We start from the raw sequence: 17,619 nt of genomic DNA, 5'->3' as shown, positions 1-17,619 counted from the left end.
TAGTCTGGAAACTCAAAATTCCTATTGCCCTACAGGAAAGGAGATTCTCTTTTACAGGAACTCAATGACAGACAATGAAATTCACCCTGCAAAGCAAAAATCCATTGCAAAATGAATGGAAATTTAAGACTTCAGGACTTCGCAAACAGATCTGCAATATTATCTATTTAGTTATCGCTGCTTCTACCAGTCCAAGTACTTCTTGAATTACTGTGTAATGGTGAACTGTTTTCTGATTAAGTAAACTGTGAATAACCAAACACATAGCCGAAACAATACATTCCTTTTTAATCGTATTAGTACAGGCTATTTTCCATTCATTTTCAAATTAAATTCTTCTTCACTTGAAACTCAGTAAAAGAACAATAGCTTACACAATGTTGCTAGCAGAAAACTTAAACACTTTCCACATTACAGACAATGAGGATACCACTCCCACTCCCACCCTCTGCCTCCCCCAATATATGGCAATGATCAGCCACATGTGTGTCAATAATATTCATATTTTAATTTAAAAGGGTTTTTAAATGAAAGAGAAAAGCACTGAAATAAATTTCAGGGCTCGATTCAAACTTTCATTTACACCAGTGTAAAACAAGAGCAACTCCAGTGCAGTCATAGGAGTTGGAGCATTGTAAAACCTATGTAAGTGAAAGCAGAATCAGACCTTGAATCTCTAATTAATGCACATTGTTTTCAATATTTGTCTGTGATCATGCTTCTTCTCCAAGTCTACTACACAATACACTAGGACACTTGGAATGTAAATCACAAATAAAAGACAAACATAGAAATGAAGAATTTGACACTGATCAATTTTGTTTTTTCACATGCAAACGATTATAACAATGTTTGACTAATATCCCATTCCAGTGCAGACATGCAAGGCATGCAGGCAGAAAATACTGATCAAGACGTGCACTTTTCCTCTGAAAGGCAACCACGTAGATGACAGCACAGAAGAGAAAAGGCACTTACAGTTGTTCTAGAGAGGCAAGTCCTTTAAATGCTTGCCTGTCAATTGACTGGATTTCATTCTTGTACAAATAGCTGAAACAAGAAACAATCAGTAATATTAGTACACAAACAAGAGCTACATTAAGGTGGAAAAGAAGAATTAAGTCGACACATGAAGACAGTTTTTCTACTACATATTAGAAAAACAAAACAAAAACATGTACACACTAACAACGCTTCCTGCTTGAGAATCCATTCCCCAGGCCCACCAGAAAAGGCACAGAAAACTGGGGGGCCCTCTATGCCCTGACACAAGTAGTTGGAGGGCCTTTGGCCTTCTGGTTGTTACCATGCCCTTGTAGAGCTTCCTTTGCCCGCATTTTCCTGACCCAACCCCAATTTCATGAGCATTCATGGCCCGCCATACAATTTCCGTACCCAGATGTGGCTCTCGGGCCAAAAAGTTTGCCCACCCCAGTATTAGTGACACGTGGATATACTTTACTAGAACAGAGAGTTTGGGGGAACAAAATTCTACAATTATTATTTGTTTGCAGTAGCAACTACAGTAAGGTGCGCGCTTTCCAAATACTCAGGAAAAGATAATCCCTGCCCCATCGAGTTCACAGCGTAGGGATGGATGGCAGACAGACAGCGGTCTGTGAAAGGGAATAACAAAAAGGGGTTTGTTATATATCAATAAGATTCACTGTAGGCAGCCTAGCATAAATGGATTTTTATGTGAGACTTAAAAGCGGACGGGATATGGCCCTTGCAAACAAGTTCATAACCTTCTATACGTTACTTGAATGCTGAGTGAAGAGAATCATGGAAGAGATTGTTTGAGAGACTGACAGACGTGTGGAATGTTCATGGAGGGTGACACAAAACTTGACAAGCGAGTATAAGTATGGAAGAGCAGATGGGGAGCCACTGGAGAGATTCAAAGAGGGGAGTGACATGATCAGCTCATCACACAAGGAAGATAATAGCAGCAGCTACATTTTGTATTAACTGGTGAGGGACAGTGTGTGTATATTAGGGAATCTAGAGAGGAGGATCCTGAAGAAGTCTCCCAAGATTGTAGCCTTGGTATTACATTTTACTTCTCTCCCCATTCCGCCATATCCAATCTTTCACTAAATCTTGCCACTTGTTCCATCTTAATAGTTCCAAAATCTGTTCCTTCCTCATTGCTAAAACTATTCTTCATGTCCTGGTCATTATCTCCTTGATGTCTGGCCTCGGACCTCTCACTTCTCCCTCAGCCAGCTTGCCCCAAATTCTCTGCAAAAATAACCATCTCCCACAATGATGAGCACCTCATCCCCTGCTTTGAGCTCCCTGAATGGCTTCCTGTCTACCAGTTCATATTCAAACTCCTTGTCCTCATCCGTAAGGTTTTGGGTTTTTTTGTAATCTTATCATAGCTGCATTTCTACTCACATTTTCCCCACACACTTCCCTATCTTTTTATCTTGCACCTCCTTTTTTCCAGTGCTGCACATTGTGCCTGAATAGTTTCCCTGTCTGTATCTGACAAGCACCTTCTCTCCTGAAAGTAAACTGTTTCTGCTGAGGGTACAGAAGGAATTTTCCCCACCAGAGCATCGCACAAGTCCTTGCATATATTACAGGGTTTAGGGTTTTTTTCTTCCCCATCTTTCTGCACCACTGCTACTGTCAGGTCAACCCAATAATTTACCAGAAGTGAACAAAGCAGATACATATATAATGAGTAACAGAGCACAGAAAGAATAAAACATACACTGTATCATTTATTTAGTTAATAAATGAAGACAATATTCTAGTCTTCGTTTTTAACTGCTGTGTTTACATTGTTCTGCCCTGCAGTAACTCTATATTACTTTGGTTACATGCTCTCCCTCTGCAATGTACAAACGTGAATTAGCTATGATATGGAAAAGGCCTAGGTTACCTGTAATGAGATGTTTTGGGGGAGGTCTGGGGTTGCACATTGGCTCAAGAATCGCTACCAAAAATTAAGAATCTGAAATTGAAATAAAAGGCTTCAAAGCAAAACAAAGCCAGTTGTCTAACAGAAATAAAATTCATTTTGTCCTACTTTTACCATCAGAATTTGAAGTTATATTATTACCTCAGACAATATAGCATCACTGGGTTAGAGAGATTGTGGCAACGTAGCTGTCATTGATTTAAAAAATAAAATAACTAACCCCAGCTACACAACTACCAAAAAAAGTGTACTTCTTCTTATGAAACAGGAAGGCTAGAACATATAGAAAGATTCTATGGGGGAGGTTTAGGTTGGATATTAGGAAAAACTTTTTTACTAGGAGGGTGGTGAAACACTGGAATGCGTTACCTAGGGAAGTGGTGGAATCTCCTTCCTTAGACAATTTTTAAGGTCAGGCTTGACAAAGCCCTGGCTGGGATGATTTAGTTGGGGACTGGTCCTGCTTTGAGCAGGGGGTTGGACTAGATGACCTCCTGAGGTCCCTTCCAACCCTGACATTCTATGATTCCACTTTCTAAATACTTATTTTTTTTTTGGTATACAGAAAAAACCAGAGTGCCTACCTGTACTGTAATTGTTGCTCTTCAAGGTGAGGGTGCAGAGATGTATTCCACCGAGACGTGTGCACACCCAGCACACCAAAGCTGCAGAACTTTGCCTAGCACTATTTATAAGGGTGGTGCTGACGCCTTCTGGCCCCATAATTCTTCCAATGGGAATTGAAGGGCAGTCCCACTCTGATTCCCCGCAGAGGGGATGGAGGGTCGGCTGTGGAATACGCATTTGCACCACAGTTGCCAACTTTCACATGGTAAATAAGCACCCTGACTGTCACAGTAAGCCAAAAATCAGCTAATCCCATTTCAAAACAAGGCCAAAACAAGCTGATCCCTAAGAACCCCAACACTCTGGGTGACTAGATCCCCCTGGCATGCAGTCAGGGACTGTGGTGGGCCCGCTGTCCGACCCTGACTCTCTCCCCTCTTGCCCCTCCTTGACACCCGCCCCTGCTTGCCTCTCCTTGCCAGGAGCCGATCAAAAAAGAGAAGCAACAAGCTACAAGCAAAACAAGCAACAAGCCAAAAATTAGCCAACTAGCAGCTCACAAGCTAATTAAGTCAAAAACAAGCCCAATTTCTGTGGTTTTTTCTTCCCCCTGATCAAGGGCAGCCTCTTAGACACTTTGTCCTTAGGCTTGGACTTGTATCTCTCCTGCCTAGATCTGTTATTTACTGCTGTTACAACAAGAGAGTTAGGGGGTGGATGGGAATAGAACCACTCGAACCTATGCATAGGAATAAAATACCATTTCTCAGTACACTTTGCTGTAGGTGGTAATGAAGCTGGGGTATTCCACAAGGACTTTTCATGATCGAGAAGAGTTTCATTCATCAGGCGAGCCACTCTCTGGGGAACTGAGGACTTGAGAATATCCAGCTACTTATGCATATTCTACTGCCCAAGCTTGGGTTGAATGTCCAAGGCAGAAGCCATATGCCTCAGGAGGTCCTGATATGACTTAAAATCCTCATGCACAGGGGAAGAAGAATCTGGTATCATGGAATCAGCCAGTGAAGAGGAAAAGGAAGGAAGCAGGGCAAATGGAGGCTCCTGCAGGACTACTTGTCCCTGTAAGAGAGGTTCAGGCTGAACCGGTTCAGGAATGACCTCAGTCTGTGTCTGCAACATATGTGGTTCAAGTAGAGAAACTGCAGACAGGTCTGACCTGGGCCAAAGAATGAGACCTTGCAGACTGAGGGAAGCCACTGGGGGATAAGTATATGGCATTGGTGGCCACTAGGTTTTGGGCCGAGAGCTCCTGTCCCTACCACAGGAACAGTGCCAATCTCAGTATTGATGGTGATCCCAGGGTGGTATTGAGGATCTCTGAGAGTGTTGCCTTGAAGGTCACGGAATGGAGGAAGACATCCACAAACTCTATCTCAATGAGCTCTGGAAACTGTCCAGTGGTAGCAGATGAGCCATCTCCAATGGAGCAAACAAATGACCAGCCTCATCCAAAAGACAATATGGCAACGGTATCAGTACAGAGGAGCAATCAACACCCTAAGCACTGAAAGGGGCATTGCACTTCCAGTTGGCACCAAAGCCAGGCTGGTACCAATCCTCAAGTCTGCACTGAAGGTATCATCAATGCCAAAGATAATATCTGTGTCAATGGACTCCTCAATACCAAAAGGGAAGCTGACCTGCACTCCAAACCTTAGGCAATGTGAGAGAGGATGCTGGTTACAAAGAGCTCTGAGATCAGTCCAGGCACAGCCGAAGGTACAGTAGAAGCCACAGCTGCTGAAGCATCTTGAATTAATGGAGAGTCAGGAAGGGAAAAACAGACCAGGTGTGATGTCATCTGGTACACTAAGGTATTGAGGCAGTCTGTGCAGATGCCAATGTCAACAGTACCAGACTCAACTGATGTCTCATGGCTAGTACCGGAATTGACAGTACAGTGTCCAACTGATCTCTATGCAGCACCTGGGAGTGGCTAGAGGGCCCAGCTCCATCCCACATGACCAGCACCATGAGTCTTTGGGTAACGCACTTAGAAGATGAAGAGAAATCTCTCTGAGCCTTGGAATGTCCTTGTTCTGCCATATGAGGCCTCTTCCTCAGAGGACCCAAGGAAGGAGAACGATCTCCCATCCTCCTAGCAGAAATATCCAACCTTGGGTCTGCAACAATATCCCATGTCAGCTGCAAAGGTCTCTGTGGGACCAGACAATCTGCAGAGGTCCCTGGTACTGAAATGGGTCTCATGGCCTGCTCCAAAAGGTGCTGCTTGAGGTGCAAATCCCTCATCACCTGCATTCTCTTTTTAAATGACTTACAGATGGAGTACCTTTTCTTAATGGCCCTTCTCCCAAGCACAATAAGCACCGAGTGTGGGGGGTCACTATTAGGGATAACCACCCCACGACAGGTAGCATTTAAAACCTGGCAAGGGCATCGCAGCAGTCTAAAATTTATTGCTTACCACTAACAAACACCTAAGGTTACTACTAAACTGACTATGCTAATGAACAAACTAAGTAGCTATATACAACAATTCCAGAAACACTGGACAGAAAAAAGTGTGACTCAATCCTTAGGGAGTGAGAAGAAACTCAGGGGATTCAAGATGGTGCAGCACTTAAACACTCCTGGGAGGGACTATTGGGTCAGAGGGTGCAAGCGCCACCCCTGTGAGTACTACTAGGAAAAGTTCTCCAGCTTCAGTGCACTTGGCAAGTGCACACCTGAGTGGAACATGCATCTGCAGGCACTCAAAGGAGAATGTAAAACTGTGTCCATGTCATCAACATTTAAGAACATAGGAACTGCCATACTGGGTCAGACCAAAGGTCCATCTAGCCCAGTATCCTGTCTTCCGATAGTGGCCAATGCCAGGTGCCCCAGAGGGAATGAACAGAACAGGTCATTATCAAGTGATCCATCCCCTGTTGCCCATTCCCAGCTTCTCGCAAACAGAGGCTAGGGACACCATCCCTGCCCATCCTGGCTAATACCATTGATGGACTTATCCTCAATGAACTTATCTAGTTCTTTTTTGAATCCTATTTATCATTTGTCCTTTCTAAAGAGACAATTTTGAAAGCCTATGGATCTGAAGTAACCTTTGGAACTCTTCTTCAGTCCATTTTAACCTTTCTTCCAGTGGAACAGTAAAGTTGGAAAGAGCAGGCTCACTTTCAGAAAGGAAGTATGTAGTACAAGTATTTGAAATTTGACACTTCTGTGAGAATTTGCTGGAAAGAAGAATTTACTTTTCTCAGATAAAGACACTGACGTTATTTCTTCAAATACCATCTAGAACTGCTAATATTTTCCTAAACAAATTTCTAAAATTCCTTAAGGAAAGGATGGGTTTTCTAGAAAGAGTGGATAAACCATATCAGTTACAACTCTGGTTCCCAATCCTGAAAAAAAAAAAAAAAGCCATACAAGTGTGACCCAAAGAGCCCCTCAAGGCCCATTGGCAAAGGGCACACCATACTGTAACTCATATCAGGCCTGACAAACTCAGTACCCCCAAAATACTGTTGTCATAATATGTATCTCAGAGGTGTCATGTAAGTTATCAAATGTAAACTGGTGACATGATAGTCCCAAAAATCATTGTGTGATATAGGTACAGCTTGTGTATAAAGAATTATATATATGTGCTGGAAATATGTTCTTAAAATGTGTTTTGGAGGCAGTGCATAAACCCAGCCTGCCCTGGACAAAGGAATGTGGATTTACCTGTCTGACTATCTTGCTTACAGGCAGAGGATAATGAAAGTACATTTACATATAAAGTAAACAAAGCCACCAAGCTAATCAGCACACCAAGGGTCTGAATTTACACCCTCTTGGCTCCTAAGACAAAGACAATGAACTTTGGAAAATATAAGGGGGAACAAAAAGACATTATAGTTACCCATCACTTGGGGAACAAAGAGGACAGCACCCTTTGATTCTGTGAAAGTTGGATCCCCTAGCCTGGAGGGCTAGAGATGTTGGTAACAATGTAAGTGAGAAAACTCCTTAGACAATGATTGTAACTTGCTAACATTAATATTTAGTCACTAGAAAATGTGATGTTTTGTTTGTAACTGTGATGGGGCCTGCTTACCCCACACTAGCCCAGACAGGGTTAAGTCCATATTATTGACAGTGGAAGTCCTGCCTCCCCGGTGGGACTGGGTATGCTCCAGATGCTCTAGCAGTATAAAGGGAGGAAGCCCAGCTCATTCTGGGCTGGAGGCCACAGTGGAAGGACCTGTCTGGGAAGCTCCAGTGGCAGGCCAGCCACAGCACCTGACTGCGCCGGGAATCAGAGCCTCCCTGGGCCCACTTGAACTCCGGCGACTGGAGGAGCCACAGGAAACGACCGGCCCAGCTGACCATGGAGAACCCGAAGTCTCATGGGAGACCTCAATGCAGACACTGGTAGGAAGTGACCCAGAGAGGATGATGGCGTAGTACCTCCCACCCGGAAAACCTCAGTGTGTTTCGGCAGGACCCCCCTGTTGAGTCAGTGGCAAGTTGATATGCCGCAGTTAGAACCCTGGGTCAGGGCCCGGTGGAGTCGGGAGGGCCGGGGCCCCCCTACCGGGGCCGCCACACCCCCTGGTGGACATCCCACCTCTATAGACTCTGGCCGCTAGGCCACGCTGCCCCGCACCGAAGGGATGCTCTATAGACTCTGGCCGCTAGGGCACACTGCCCTGATCCGAGGGGCGTAAACCATCACAGTAACCATAGTGGTCTCTACTACTTGAATCTCTGTTCTTTATTAATAAACTTATTCTTAGTTTTACTATAAACTATCTCAGTTATACTGCTATACTGAAGTTAAGTGTGAGTCCACAAGCAAACTAACAGGCTGGTGTGTGCTCTGGCTCTTTGGAGGCAGCAAACTCAATTTCTGTAAGGACCCAGTGAGAGGGACTGGACAGTAACTCTGGAATGGGTTACCGAGGGAGGTGGTGGAATCTCCTTCCTTAAAGGTTTTTAAGGCCAGGCTTGACAAAGCCCTGGCTGGGATGACTTAGTTGGGGATTGGTCCGGCTTTGAGCAGCAGATTGAACTAGATGACCTCCTGAGGTCCTTTCCAACCCTGATATTCTATGGTTCTATGATTACAGAGATGTTGCTGGGAAACTCGGGAATTGGGGCTCGCTGATAGTTGCCTACAAGGCAAGATTCGAACTGGCAGAGTTTTGAGGAGTTTGCTGGTGAAGCAGACAGATGGTGTGGCAGGGAACTGACAAACAGTCTACTCTTCAACAAAACTCACTGAGGCAGAGGGGTAATAGCGATTTACAGTTCTGGGCTGCCCTGAGGAGAGTCACAATAAAAGTAATTTCACACACAGATAATGTCATTGAATTTAATGGGACTACTCAAGTGCATAAAGTTATTTATGTTTGTAAGTGTTAGCAGGATCAGGGCCCTTCTGAATAATACCTAAAGATTTTAGAATAATTTGGATTATTTGGTAATGTTTCTGTGAAAAAATGTATGGCTCTTAATAAAAGAACCTAAATTTTAGTTGATCCCTTCTGAGTTAAGGGGCCAGCTTTGCTTCCCTGCTCTTGCCTCGGCTGCAGGCATTAGCTAAGAACTGACAAAACGCATAGCTGGGGACCAGACCAGTTTACCTTTATGTTAGTTTAGCTCAAAACAGGTTTTAGTCTTATAAGAATGTATTTAGTATTTAGACGCTAGGAAATGCTTGTAAATTGCTGCATGCATTCATCTTACTTGTTATGTCTGTATTCTTAGAAAATATGTACGTTTTGTTTTATAACTTTGAAAATGAACTTATGAACCAAGGCGTGGGAATTGTTGTCGCCCCCCCCCCCCCCATCTGTGCAGAAAAACTATCAAAATAAGATCGTGCATCAAGGAACATCACAATACAAAGGATTGGTTAATGGCCCTATCACATCTGGGAAATACTACAGGCAAGGAACCTCATCCTGTAGGCTTGGAAGCTGAATGAAGGATCTAAAACCAAGCCACAAGAAAATGTTCTGTCTTCTTGGCTGTTTGAACTCTGACAGGGCCAGAGACTCTAAACTGAGGCTGAGTTCCCCTGGGTCCACCCTGAATGACACTTTGAATTACTACAACTACACTACAACTCTGTCACTCTTAGGATTTAGATGACTTGTTTTAACATGTAAACAACTCTCTAATTTCTTTAGCCTAATTAATAAACCTTGAGAAAGTTTATTATAGGATTGGCTACAGGCATTGTCTTTGGTGTAAGATCTAGGGTACCAATTAACCTGGGGTAAGCGACTGGTCTCTTGGGACTAGAAACAACCAGAGTGTGGTGTGATTTTTGGTGCAAGTGACCATTTATCAGTAAGTCCAGTTTGTCTGGGTGGCAAGATAGGAGAGTCTAAGGGGACTATCTGTGATTCCATGTTAAGACTGTTACAGTGATGCAGGAGTTCACATTTGTTACTGGTTGGTGAAATTTAATTATAGAACAACCACCAGCTTGGGGTCTCTGCCCTGTTTTTGACAGTCTGCCCCGAGGTAGGCACTCATGGTCATGACCCACTCCTGTTGTGACAACTTAGTTAATTAAAACTTGCAGGCCAGTCTCACTACATTTTTACTATATAAGCAAACTGTTCCATTCTGACATATTAACACCAGATTAGCATCAGTACTGCTGACAAATCTTCTGGCTGCACTATAGCAGTGTCTGTTTATACTGCATTCAGCAGTCAACTAAAAACAGAACTAAAAAGAGACTTATTAAAGGCTATGTTAAACAATGGAGGAAGGATTTTAAAAAAGAATTCTGCTGACAAAGCCCTGTTATTGATCAGGAGTCCACTGCCAAGTTTCATCTTATTCAACTGCCATGTCACATCCATAGCTTTCAGAGAGGCAGAGGAAAAGGAAAGAACCTTCGTCTGGATATTAGAGACTCAGGATCTGAACAACAATGGAAGACAAATATATTAGGGAAGCTCAGGAGGGAATAATTTAAAAGTGTTTGTTTTCAAACTTTCACTGAAATTGTTGTGTTCAACATTATCTCAATTACTGTATACCTTTATGATAGAAACATACACCAGAAAATAAGTTAAAAAGTATATTTGTATAACAGATCGTGCTGCAACTGACTTCATCATTTCACTGCATTGGGTCCTCCTCTTCTTCTTCCAGTTTTATAATTAGTAAACAATGTTTTTATTGATTTACATAAACAAACAACATGGAATTAAATCAGTTTTAACACACAGGTGGCATATGTGGTGTGACAAAGCTTTGTCTGTGTCTCCGTGGGTCCCACGTTTCCTGGTGGATTTCGCTAGCCTCAGAGACTCACTGTGACCCTCCAAGCAACCCTTCTCTCTCTAGAGACAAGGGTCACAGTCTACTGAGCCATTTTCATCATAAGCCAGTGAGGGAGGTGAGGAGAAGCTATCCTCCCTTGCACAGTCTCTGTGGTCTCCCAGTCTCAGTGATTAATCAGGGAGAGGGGAAAGGGGGGGGAGTCCAGGCCCGCCCTCTACTCCAGGCTCCACCCCAGGGACCCTAATAGTATCCGCTATGGTAGCTGACCTTTTAGAAACAGGACACATGCAATTCCCTGGGCTACTTCCCCATAGCAGCCCCCAATTCCTCAGGCTCCACTTCACCCTTACCTCAGAGCCTCCTTCCTTTTGCCTGATATGGTGTGTACTGCTCAGTCTCTCCAACCACACAACTTCCTCCCAACACAACAGCTCCTGACCAACTGGGAGGTTTCTAACTAGTTTCAGCCAGTCCCTGATTGGCTTCAGGTGTCCCAATCAACCTAGCATTCTTCCTGCCTTCTGGAAAGTTCTCAATTGGCCCCAGGTGTAGTAACTGACCTGGAGCAGCTGCCATTTAACTTATCCTGGTACCAGGGATTTGTTTAGACTGGAGCTAATATATCTATCTCCCACTACTTTTCTGTAGCCATCTGGCCTTGCCCCGTCACAGTGGATAGATATATCTAAGTAGACTATGTGGGGACAATATATAGCTATTTCAGTATACCACAAAATTTGAATTCGTATATTGTAATTATACAAATTTGAATTATTTCAGGATTTCTTTTAATTCACAAAGTAATTTTGAAAAGGGTGCAATATCAGAGTGCTTCAGAGAGAAGACCATTACTTCTATACAGTGTATATAGATAGGTAGATTATATTCAATATCCCAAAGGCTGCAAAAGTAAAGCTTTCCCATATTATACAAATCAATATTGGAAGGACCAGCTCCAGAGGGAGTATTCATGGGAGAATACTCATCTCGTTATCCATACCAGTTTTTAGTTGCAGGTTCTGATTACACGAATGGGCCAATATTTTATTGACTGTATTGTGCTATTTTCCTTAAATTAGGAGAAATTGGTGCATACATAACCTAAATAACTAAAAAATGTTAAACTCGCATGGCACAACTGTTAAAATTGCTATAAAGCTTTGATCAGCAGCAATGAAAGCATATCCACACGTAAGATTTTAAATGACCTTGTTAAATTTTTTATTTCATATAAAACACAATGTAGGAACAAAAACAAGCAAAATGCAAAATAGAAAGAAAACATCTTTTGGAAAATTGCACAAATCTGGAAGAGGTGTATGTGAAGTATAGGAAACAGTACAGTAGATTTTCAAAGGATCATATGGATTTGGACTCCGAAATCCTTTAAAAATCCCATCCTTAACAGATGTTTTGCAAATCCCGACACAGATTTCTATTGTAACTAGCAAGTATTTTCAGTTAGTATCAACTGTGCCTGGATTCAAACCAGCAATATAGCTGTGAAAGGCTCAGTATTACTTTAGCAAATGCCAAACCATCTATTTATACTCCACCCACATTTAAGAAATCACATTTAAGATTTTCAAAAGAGTGTGACACCTGAGAATGTGAATAAAAATAAATTATGTTTGGTTTTTCCCCATTTCTGAAGTCATGTTTAATTCACTTTTGATATAAAAAAAAAAGTCACATTAACTTACAGATATTTTAGATTTTCAAGGTCTTCAAATGCCTCACTAGGTATTCTTTTAATCTGATTGTTGTTTAGAAGCCTAAAAAAGAAATGAAAACAGTACATTTCTTAATTCATAAATTGTTAAAACAATTTGCAACTGAAAAGAACCCAGAATGCCAGGCTGTCTGACCGAGAGTTTATACAAGCCAAGCATCAAAAACTAGATTAAACAAAAATAAACTAATGACATATTAGCAATTGTTACCAGAAATAAACTGATGAATTTGTGCCTTCTCTGTTTTAAATCCAAATGTGATTAAATATGTCCTTACAAAATCATGTGCTTAAGTGCTCTACTGCATTGAGCTGAAAATGAAATCCTTAACAAACTGAGAGAGAAATTAAAGAAAAATACATAAAACCTAAATAATCTGGCTTCATGCAGGTACCAAGAATGGTGAGAAGGGGGGAAAAAATCTCTTCCCCAAATGCTACTCCAGATTATGGGCTGGAAGAGGAGATGCTGCCCTCTGAGATGCCCACATTGAGCTTTCCCAGCCAATTACTAGAGTATTCTACACAGTTTTAAAAACACAGCAGTGGAGAAGCATTTGAACAACTTGGCTATAACTGGCTGGTCTCCAGAATCCGATGTTACACATTCATAGAGTTTAAAAACACAACACAACTGTATGTTATGTTATGAACAACTGTAAATATGCAGTTATATATTTTTCATATCTTTCATAATAAGTGTAGGGATTAACACAGCCCTGGGAGAGGGCTGTCTGGGGGAGCCAACAGTAAAAGCAGCCCTGGAGAGGGCTGTGGCTGGGAAAGACTAGGCTGCTTGGGAAAGCAGCCAAAGCTGTGGCCAGCTCAATCAGGGCCCAGCTAGCCCTTATAAGAGGGCTGGGGGCCAGGAGCTGGAAGAGTCTCACTCTAGCCCTGGAGTGGGAAGGGCTAGCTGTCTGGGAGTGAAGTACCTAGGCTAGAGCAGTCCTGGGGAATACGGCAAGGGAGCTGAGGAGCTCCAGCCTGGTAAACCCCCAGGCTGCAGGCCTTGATGAAGGCCTCTGAAAAGGTACTGGAGCTGCAGAGGGGCAGCCTGCGGATAGGCAAAGGCAGCAGGTCCTAACCCCTTGCCAGTGATGAGTGGCCATTACAGATTGCAGTCTGCCCCAGTGAGTGGGAGCTAGATGATGACTGGCAGTAGCTACTGAGGCAAGGTGGGGACAGAGGGTTGGGGGTTCCCCTGGGAGTTGAGACCCAGAGTGTGGGGGCACTGCTAGGGGACAGGACCCCAAGGTAAAGGGGCACCAGGGTGTGGGAGGGACACGGGGCCAGTGCTAGGCGAGACACTGGCCAGCAGAGGGTGCTTTGAGGCTGGAAAGAGCTAATTCCCAGACAACCAGCAGGAGGCGCCGTGCCGATGAGTTGTCGCTCCACTACAGGCTGTCAATGTGTTTTCTGAGGCCTCTAAAGTTTTAACAAAGTGTCCAACATATTTGAAAACAAAAAACAAAGACGTGTATATTCGTTCACAATTTGGCCAAATCTTGCTAGCCATACTCAGGTGAATAGTCACATTGACTTTTTAAGTAAGATTAGCAGAATTTGGCACATAATCTAAGAAAACTCATTTGACTGAAGGGGGGGAAAGTGTTTTCGGGGAGCAAGGGAAATAACTTACAGTGTGTTCAGGTTTTTAAGCCGTCTAAATGCTCCAGGCTGAATTTCTTTAATTCTATTAAACCGTAGATCTCTGTGGGGTAAAAAAACAAAAACACATCAGTATGAAAAACATTACTGTGGGTCACCATTTTGGCAAAGGATCCTCGCCTTTGTGCATGATTCATAGCTCATGACCAAATGGGGGGAGGGTGGGTGAAACTCATTTAAAATGAGGGCTGAACAAAAATGGGTACGGTCAGACAATGTGGTCTGTGAAGGGCAGTATTCGAGCTCGGTTGTTAAGCCTTTGAATAGCAGCCATTAATCATGAAGGGTCTTCACTTCCTCAGTGGACCATCTCCTAGCAGGTGGAAACTCTACTGTCTTTCTTTGGGTATGTCTACACTTCGAGCTGGAAGATGTAAATTCCAGCTCCAATTGTGATTGAGCTAGCATAGATAGTCTCCTAGAACTGGAATTTAAACATTCCAAATTGAAGTGTAGATATCTCTTGTCTTCAGAAACTGTTTGGGAAAAATGAGGAAAGAATGGGGGAGGGAATATATTAAGGAAGGACAATAAGGAGGACAAAAGAAGAGTTGGTATAAGGACAGCCAGAGAGTCTGCCAGTCTGGCCAGCAAGGGGATTGCTTTCAAGAGACATAAGCTATTAACATTTGCTTTTTCCCCCCAACAACAAAGATGAAAATGACTTATCTAGTGTAGCTTATGAAAAGTATAAATCTAAATACATTAAACAAGCTGTTTTTGTTTTAGTTCCATTTTCTCTGTTTTTAACAAATGTTTTATTCAGATTACTGCAGTATGGGCAATACAAAGAGAATATCAAAGAGAAAAGAACCATGCTAGTTTTAAATGCTGACAGTAAAGCGTTTCTGGAGCCTACATCTTGCCATTCAAGTCTCAGGGCATGGCTACACTTGCAGATGTAGAGCGCTTTGAGTTAAACCAGCCTTCGTAGAGCGCAACAGGGAAAGCGCTGCAGTCCGTCCACACTGACAGCTTCAAGTGCACTGGCGTGGCCATATTTGCAACACTTTCAGCAGCATTGGGAGCGGTGCATTATGGGCAGCTATCCCAGCATGCAAGTGGCTGCAACGTGCTTTTCAAATGGGGTGGGTGGGGTGGAGTGTGACAGGGAGTGTGCTGTGTGTATGTGGGGGGAGAGAGAGTGGGTTTTGGGGTGCTCAGAGCATGTCAGCATGCTGTCTTGTAAGTTCAGATAGCAGCAGACCCTCCCCTCCCCCCCCACCTCTGTCTCTCACACACAGCATTTCACAGTAATGGTTGCTTTGTCTCGGAGGAGATAAGCAAGCGGCTGTCAGAAACGGAGCTTTCAACGGGCATTTCCGCATTCCTACAGCTGATTCCAAACAATGACAAGAGTGGTCACTTGACTTAAGAGGATTATGGGATGTTTCCGGAGGCTGATCAGAGTGCAGTAAAGCAACACGTCGCTCACACTGGTGCCGCGGCACTCCAGCGGGGGCGCAGCAAACTTTATTCCACTCACCAAGGCGGAGTACCAGCATCGCTGTAGCCGCGGAGTCAGAGCGCTCTACGTGCCTTGCCAGTGTGGACAGGTAGTGAGCTAGTGCGCCTGGGGCTCTTTTATTGTGCTGTAACTCGCAAGTGCAGCCAAACCCTCAGACAAGAGCATGGACAGAAGAGTCTGCTCCCAGTAAGCTGCGTTGCCATCAAGCTTCAACATGCAAACACAAAGGGAAAGACTAAGAAGGAGATGAGAATTTGTTGTGGTGTAGGTCACACTATTGTTTTACTGTTTTTACAATTAATAGATTCAATCCACCTATAAAAAGATATCATATAAATGCCTACATCGCAATCATCTCACTCCTTTGAATCAAAACAATCACCTCAGTTGAAAAATACATATAACATTTTAATTATTTTAGATACCAAATCCTAGAGCTAGGTCTTAAACTAATCAGAGAAAAATCACAGAATAATAGAAAATCCACATTCAGCTGTTTGCTATACCCATTCTATTCCATTGACTGAGATTTTATAGAACTGAAGGCATAACTTAGCCCAAAGTCTTTTGCAAAAGGTATGCTTAAACCAGGGGTGGGCAAACAACGGCACGCGGGCCGGATCCGGCCCACCAGCCGTTTTAATCTGGCCCTCAAGTTGGGTCTGCGGCTTGCCCCATTCCAGCACTCCAGCTGGGGAGCAGGGCCGGGGGCCACTCCACATGGCTCCCAGAAGCAGCGGCATGCCCCTTCTCCGGCTCCAATATGTAGGGGCAACCAGGGGGCTCCACTCTGCACACTCTCCCCACCCCAAGCGCTGCCCCCACATCTTCCATTGGCCAGGAACCACAACCAATGGGAGCTGCAGGGGCAGTGCCTGTGGACAGGGCAGCGCACACAGCCGCCTGACCGCACCTCCACACAGGAGATGGAGAAGGGACATGCCACTGCTTCTGGGAGCCGCTTGAGGGAAGTGCCATCCGGACCCTGCACCACCTCATCATCCCACACTCCAAACCCCTGCCCCAGCCCTGATCCCCCTCCCACACTCTGAACCCCTCAATCCCAGCCCAGAGCACCCTCCTGCAGCCCAACCCCTTCATCCCCAGCTCCAGCCCCGAGTCCGCACCCACAGCTGGAGTCTTCACTGCCCTCCCGCATCCTGAACTCCTCATTTCTGGCCCCACCCCAGATCCCACACCCCGAACCAGAGCCCTCACCCACTCCTGCACCCCAACCCCAATTTTGTGAGTATTCATGGCCCGCCATACAATTTCTTTTCCCAGATGTGGCCCTCGGGCCAAAAAGTTTGCCCACCCCTGGCTTAAACCCTTATTTTTCATGAACCAAATCCTTAAATGCTTACTCAGTTTCTACTCAGCCAAACAGAGTCAGTCTGCGGACAGACAGCCCATAGTAAGGTAGGATGAGTTGTGCCTCTCTGTTTTGGGTTGCTGTGTGTTACGGTTCTGGTTTCCAAGAAATAAAGTAGTGTCACACTGCAAACTTCCAGCAAGAATATTTTATGTTTTTATCTAATTATCTGTTTGTATCTGTTTATATGCCAGGAACATAACATAAAATGTTATCTTTACCTCAAAACATTCCACACAGACACGCTGTAGTTAAATTGCGTGTGCGTCTAACAGCTGCCAGGAATTGAACTAGGGATTTCTAGAGCTAAAGGCACAATCTGCTACAGCTTGAGCTAAAGTTCTCTGATAGGAACTGAGCACTCACATCTTTTGTGGATCAGGCAGACATATAACACACACTGACTGACCACTGGATCATATTTCCTCTGACCAAAGTAAGCACATCCTGAGTGTCTGAGACCCACAGCAGCTTGAATCCCAGAACAAATACCCACTAACATCAGACACTCTGAGGATTTAACCAAGGACCTCCAAAGGTAAAAAGCATGAGCTGCTTCAGCTTGTGCTAAACAGCCAAGATTCCTTAGCTAC

General features: G+C 43.9%; 1 protein-coding gene across 2 annotated transcripts in view; it reads right to left on the bottom strand.

Annotated features, from left to right (window-relative positions):
* PXDN (peroxidasin) overlaps positions 1-17,619 on the bottom strand; it is a 143,535-nt gene that overhangs the window by 84,557 nt on the left and 41,359 nt on the right. Inside the window, exons 2-4 of one of the 2 annotated variants that reach the window (XM_007055687.4) lie at positions 14,158-14,229; positions 12,490-12,561; positions 979-1,050 (exon numbers count right to left, since the gene is read on the bottom strand). In XM_007055687.4, the coding sequence (XP_007055749.3) occupies positions 979-1,050; positions 12,490-12,561; positions 14,158-14,229 (216 nt within the window). The remainder of the gene's footprint in view (positions 1-978; positions 1,051-12,489; positions 12,562-14,157; positions 14,230-17,619) is intronic. The other variant, XM_037894158.2, reaches the window with a different exon arrangement.

The sequence above is a fragment of the Chelonia mydas genome, chromosome 3 (assembly GCF_015237465.2).
Source record: "Chelonia mydas isolate rCheMyd1 chromosome 3, rCheMyd1.pri.v2, whole genome shotgun sequence".
In the NCBI taxonomy this organism is placed as follows: domain Eukaryota; kingdom Metazoa; phylum Chordata; order Testudines; family Cheloniidae; genus Chelonia; species Chelonia mydas.
The sequence above is the reverse complement of the archived record's forward strand: the minus strand, read 5'-3'. Positions and strand labels throughout refer to the sequence as shown.